The sequence below is a fragment of the Ornithodoros turicata genome, chromosome 1 (genome assembly GCF_037126465.1).
Source record: "Ornithodoros turicata isolate Travis chromosome 1, ASM3712646v1, whole genome shotgun sequence".
Taxonomy (NCBI): domain Eukaryota; kingdom Metazoa; phylum Arthropoda; class Arachnida; order Ixodida; family Argasidae; genus Ornithodoros; species Ornithodoros turicata.
Genome location: NC_088201.1, coordinates 106,719,898 through 106,726,173, shown reverse-complemented (window position 1 = coordinate 106,726,173; position 6,276 = coordinate 106,719,898). Strand labels below are relative to the sequence as shown.

General features: G+C 45.8%; 1 protein-coding gene across 1 annotated transcript; it reads right to left on the bottom strand.

Moving 5' to 3' along the window:
* Positions 1-3,257: 3,257 nt before the first annotated feature.
* On the bottom strand, positions 3,258-4,649 carry LOC135382001 (uncharacterized protein K02A2.6-like). The gene has a single exon (XM_064612575.1). The coding sequence runs from the start codon at positions 4,647-4,649 to the stop codon at positions 3,258-3,260; it is 1,392 nt and encodes a 463-aa protein (XP_064468645.1).
* Positions 4,650-6,276: the final 1,627 nt, after the last annotated feature.

The window sequence follows — 6,276 nt, the reverse complement described above, 5'->3', positions numbered from 1 at the left end:
TGAAAATATTTGCGTATGTGGGTGCAACAGGTGTGCCCATACTTGTAACGTGTACTTGTAGGTAGTATTCGCCATTGAACTCGAAGTAGTTCAGTTTAAGGACCAAGTCCATTAGAGCGAGTATGGTTTCCGTGTCTTTTCTGGTGTTTGTTGTAGAAAGGGTATTGCAGAGGGCTGTGATTCCGTCGTGTGGGATGTTAGTATACAGTGATGTCACATCCAGCGTGGCTAGTATTGTGTCCCTACCAAATGTAGAGTGTTGTTTATATCTCTGATTATTCAGAGATTGATCAGAACGTGATTCTCGTGGGGTGTGTCTTGTACATGCGATGGCAGTGTTGTCGGAATAAAGCATATTCCGACAACACTGCCATCGCATGTACAAGATACACCCCACCTCCTCATAATAATCAGAGATATAAACAACACTCGTACATTTGGTAGGGACACAATACTAGCCACGCTGGATGTGACATCACTGTATACTAACATCCCACACAACGACGGAATCACAGCCCTCTGCAATACCCTTTCCACAACAAACACCAGAAAAGACACGGAAACCATACTCGCTCTAATGGACTTGGTCCTTAAACTGAACTACTTCGAGTTTAGTGGCGAGTACTACCTACAAGTACACGGTACAAGTATGGGCACACCTGTTGCATCTACATACGCAAATATCTTCATGGGGTTCATAGAAAACAAAGTTCTCCGCGCCCTCTCATTAAAACCCATGGTGTACCTTAGATACATCGATGATATACTGATAATATGGGAACACGGGGAACATGAATTTCAAAAGTTCATAGATCTACTGAACACCGCGCATAACAACATAAAGTTCACATCACAACAGTCAACTCACTTGATTAACTTCCTCGACACCACAATATCACTAGACAACGGCAACCTCATCACAACCCTGTACAAAAAGCCAACTGACAAACAACAATACCTTCATTCAAGAGTCACCACCCGCGTCACTGTGAGGTTGGAATTCCTAATGGGCAGAGTGTAAGACAACGCAGAATTTGTTCAAACGACACAGATTACGCTGAGAAGCTTGACGAACTCTGCAGTACACTTGCCCAAAGGGACTATCCAGACTCCCTCTTAACCGAATTCCGTCGCAAGGCACTCACACTCGATCGAGACGAGGTTCTGGAAAACCGAAAAAATCCTGACGCGTGCCAAATAAGCTTCATCACAAGATATTCCAACGCACTTCCAAACATGAAAGCCATTCTACAGAAGCACGAGCCCCTCCTCCAAAGCAGTGACCGACTTAGCAATATATTCACAAATCCCATAGAGGTGACATACCGACGCACAAAAAACCTGGCAGACTCCTTGGTCAATGCCAAAATCAGCAAAACGAGCACCCCGTACACGGGAACACGACCCTGCAACCTCCCGCGCTGCAAAACATGCAAGCACGTTCAACACGCTAACTCCATCAAAAGCACTGCGAGCAAGTACACCCACCCCGTTAACCACGCATTCACATGCACAAGCTCCAATGTCATATACCGCATTGAGTGCGGCGACTGCTCTATGCAATACATTGGTGAAACAGGCCAACAAATGAACAACCGCCTAACCGGACACAGAACCGACACCTCCAACAAACTCCCCAAAGCAGTCGCCGAACACTTTAACGTTCCTGGTCACAATTGTGACAACATTAAACTATATATTCTAGAAACCGGGTTTAGATCCACACGTGACAGACGTGATAGGGAGTCTTATCTCATATACAAGCTCAACGCTCTTCACCCGTCCGGTATCAACAAATCACAAGGCACCCTTGAAACACTTCATAAATAAAATATGCTTTTCCCTTCTACCTCCATTATCATCTGTTATGTTCCGCATGGCCTCTGCTTTCTACTTTCTTTATTGCACGCCACAACTTTGTATTACAAAAAAAAAAAAAAAAAAAAACTTTGCTCGTTCTGGAATTTTCCCCACGTAACCACTAACCTCCTTATCTTTCGCTATGCTTGCCAATTCTTGCCTGTTGTCCCGTTTCGTCCACGTGTTCGTGAACGTTCCATTTTGCTGTAACCGGTCTGTAGCCTAGATCACAACGTTCACATAATCCCCTCCACACTCTAACAAAGCAGCCATTCACTCCGGCCGTAGAAGCTCGTACGGAACCTTTCTTCCCTCCGGGCTGTTGACCCACAATTCGCATGAACCTTTAAACACGTCACACCTAACCCTTTAAATACCATGCCAATGATGAGGACGGTGCCCAGAAGAAGAACAGTCTCTGTGCGGAATATCGGCGGCTTCTGTCCTGAGGCAACACCCTTCCTAGTTCTCTGAATGAACGATTTAGCTTCGCCTCATTTCTTCTTCTTCTTCTTCATCCGAAAATAAATTTGTTGTTGTTGAATTTTGACGCCACGTGCACCATATTTACCTTGTTACGCTCGTAACGGAAATGTTTTTCAACGTGACGTACAAAAGAGCGTTGTATAAAGCGGCGCCACTTGTACGACGCTAGCTCATTCGCCACTCTTTTCGACCGCCGAGAAGACTTCTCGCTATATTGTAAATTGGAGATGTGCAATTATTTATTTACGCTACATAAGCGTTCTGTCGCTTCTCTTCCTCGTCGACGGGCCCTCGCGTCTTGACAATTGCGATGTCGCTCCTCTGAGTGAACAGCACGCTGCAAGCGACGCTGTAATTTCTCGAACCTATAGAATTGTTTTGTTTATTTCTATAACTCAGTATATGACATTGAGGCAGGCCATGATAGCTCCATGATATGGAACGCCTGAATGTGGGCAACAACTATCGACAGAACAAACACACGACCTAAACCAGGAAAAGTTTAATTTTCACATGGCAAGTTACATAAATATACACATGACTCCTGAGAAAACGAGGAAGAAAATAGGAGGCAAAAGGATTAAAAAATACAATCATCCTCTGGAAGAAAGGTAACAGATGAGGCGAAAGTATGGAAGGTCACAGAGGGGGTCTTGTGGTGTCGGTCGGAAGAAAATAACTACCTTTTGGACGAACGAATCCAACTTCCATGGAGCCTGCATGACGCGACCGCCCATGAGGAGATCAACTTCTTTCTCTTTATTTTTCGATAACCATCGTGCCGACCATCTGGTCCGCATGCTCATGCCGATATGGTCGTAAGAACACAACATATTCTCCCCCCCTACAGAAAGTCCTTGTGAAATACCCAACGCACACGTATACTGAAACGCGACAATTAAACGTGGATGTTAATGACCGACGGGGTCCCCGTATCTTTTGGGAGGACGCCTATGTCTCGGAGGCAGCAGACGTGTCTGCTGTCCTGCACCTTTGTTCGAAGGCAAACGTGATCCTGCTCCTGGCACACCAGTTGCCGCACCGATGCCAGTAGCAGGGGGGTAAGCTTGTGGTGCCGCTTCTTGATTGGCCTCGTGTTGTGACTGGGATACAGGGACAGCGGAGGCATCCATACCCGTAGTAATGTAGGTGGGATAATTCAACCTGAAGGATTCAGTGGAAGGTGTGGGGTTGCTGCTTGCTGGTTGAAGACCCGCTGGTGCGAACTTTGATGCGTTCCATGTGTTGTCGTCGGCTAGTTGGAACGAGTACCTCCCTTTTTGTCGGATGATTTTGAGTGGCTTGGAGAATGACGGCATTCCTTTTGAAGTGAATCCTGGTTTGCGTACCCGAACGTAATCTCCTACTTTATATTTTGGCGCTTTGGCACTACGTTTCTGGTCCGTGTAGGTCTTGCTCTGTTGCTGATGCCTGCGCACGCGTTCACGTAGATTGGTCATTGCTGCAGCAGGATCATCCTCAAGTAAAGATGACGGTATCCCTACGATTTCCAGTCGTGTCCGTGGTTTCCTGCCATGTAAAAGTTCGGCAGGTGATTTTCCGGTAGTTGCATGTGGGGTGCATCTGTACAGTCCCAGGTACTCGGTGACGGTTTGTCGCAGTGGTCTTCCTTCCAAGAACGTGGCTTGAAAATAGTTTTTCAGAACTCTATTAAACCTTTCAACAAGCCTGTTTGCTCGTGGATAATACAGAGATGAAAATGAATGTTGAATGCCTCTATCCCTGAGGAACTGTTCAAAGTGATGTGAAATGAATTGGGATCCGTGATCGGACACTAGGTTGTCCGGATAGCCTTCTCGTGCAAACACTGATCTCAGGAAGTCCAAAATTGTTGATGCTGTCACATTCGCGCAGAACTTGGCCTCTGGCCATTTAGAAAAATAGTCCACCATCACGATGGCGTACCTGCAGTCAGGAGGAGCTTTTTCAAAAGGGCCCATTATGTCCACGGCTACCTTCTCCCATGGCCTGCTCGGAAACGGAATGGGTTGCAGTGGCGTATCAGCCATCTTCGCACTTTTATCGGCGTCTTGACAAATATTACACGACTTGACAGCATTCTCAACTTGTTTATCCATCTGTGGCCACCAGTATATCTCCCTTAAACGCTGCTTGGTGCGCACGACGCCTGGGTGCGATTCATCTGCTAGCTGTATGAGATGTCCCGTGAACGCTGGTGGTACCACTATGCGATCTCCACGTATTAGGAGGTCTCGAAAACATGGCTGATGACTCGGCCTCAAGTCTTGCTTTAACGGCCATACTTCCATCACGAACTCCATGACTTGTTTCAAGATCGATCATTCCGTGATGCTAATTGAAGGTCTGTCTTCGCTACAGACGTTTCGATTTGGCCAACAAAGTCAAATTTCTGATTAAGCTCTTCAGTCTGGGCATCGTGTGACAGAGGCAATCGCGACAGCGCATCTGCTATTTTGTTGTCGGCACTCCGGCAGTACTCGACTGTAAAATTGTAACGAACAAGGCGCTTTGTCCATCTACTAAGTGGCAGTGGACGTCTTCCTGTGCCGCGTGCCGATAGCAATGTCACCAAGGCTTGGTGATCTGTGCGAATAAGAAAAGGACGACCCCAAAGGTAGACGTGCCAGTGCTCGCACGCCCATAGGCATGCCAGCGCTTCCCGTTCCGCTACAGCATACTTGCGCTCTTGCGAAGAAAAGGTACGTGAAGCAAAAGCAACTGTCCGATACATATTGCCTTGCACTTGTTGCAGAACAGCTCCTAACCTGCACGAAGAAGCGTCTGTCGTGACGATTACTGGTAGTGAAGGGTCGAACGGGTGGACGACACGGTCTTCTCTGAAGAGTGACTTCACAGCATTGAAACTGTCACTGACAATGTCTGTCCACAGGAGGAAAGTCCATCATGGGTAATAAAGGTCAAGCTCCTACTTTCAGGATGCAGAAGTACTTGATGGTACGCTGACCTTAAATCGATTCGAGAGATGTACTGAGCTCCTGCTAGCGCATTCAGCAGCTCTTCTGTATGTGGAAGAGGGAACAAGTCTGGTATGATGACTTTGTTCACCTACGAAGGTCCACACAAAGGCGAATCTTTCCATCATTTTTTGGAATTACTACAATGGGGGAAATCCATTGCGACGCCTCAACCCGTTCTATTCCCTGTTGAAAATTCCTACTTGACTCCATATGGTATTATGACACCAGGTCCTACATGATGAAGGAACCTACATACAGATAGGATCCTGTTTAATTGTGGGTCCTACATGCAAATGCGATCCTACATATAAACAGGATCCTATATGATTGTGGGACCTACATGCAAATGCCATCCTACATATAAACAGGATCCTATTTGAATGTGGGACCTACGTTGGGTCCTACATACAAATAGGTTCCTTCATATACGCTAAAATGGCGGAATACCAAGTCTTTCGTGGTGATCCTGTATAGTTTGTGCACCCTATTGTGCTGTGTATATTAGGAAATAACAAACCATGCAGCTTCTTTTTTTATTTTATTGATATCGTTCATCATCCCTCTGACATATCTGTTGAACTCTTGCCTGATGTACTGCGTCTTCAACACTTTACAGATCATGCTAGATGATAGCTCTAAGATATATTTCTTGGAGGCATCTGAAACAATAAAACGAGTTAGGAAGCTAGATTTAACAAGGGATAATACATTATGTGTCACATAAAATGTGCCAGAACTCGTGCACAGGTTAATCAGACTTCCCACATATGCTGTTACTTGAGGTCCAAAGACAATTGTTTTGTTTGTTAGCAGCAAGATCAATTAACTATGACAACTGGGGCTACAGCTAGGGTGTCAGTAAGACATTACGTGAACAGTGTGAAAACAATGCACGTTGAGTTATAATATCCGCGATTATTTACATTCTGTGCAGATTTATTCCACACTC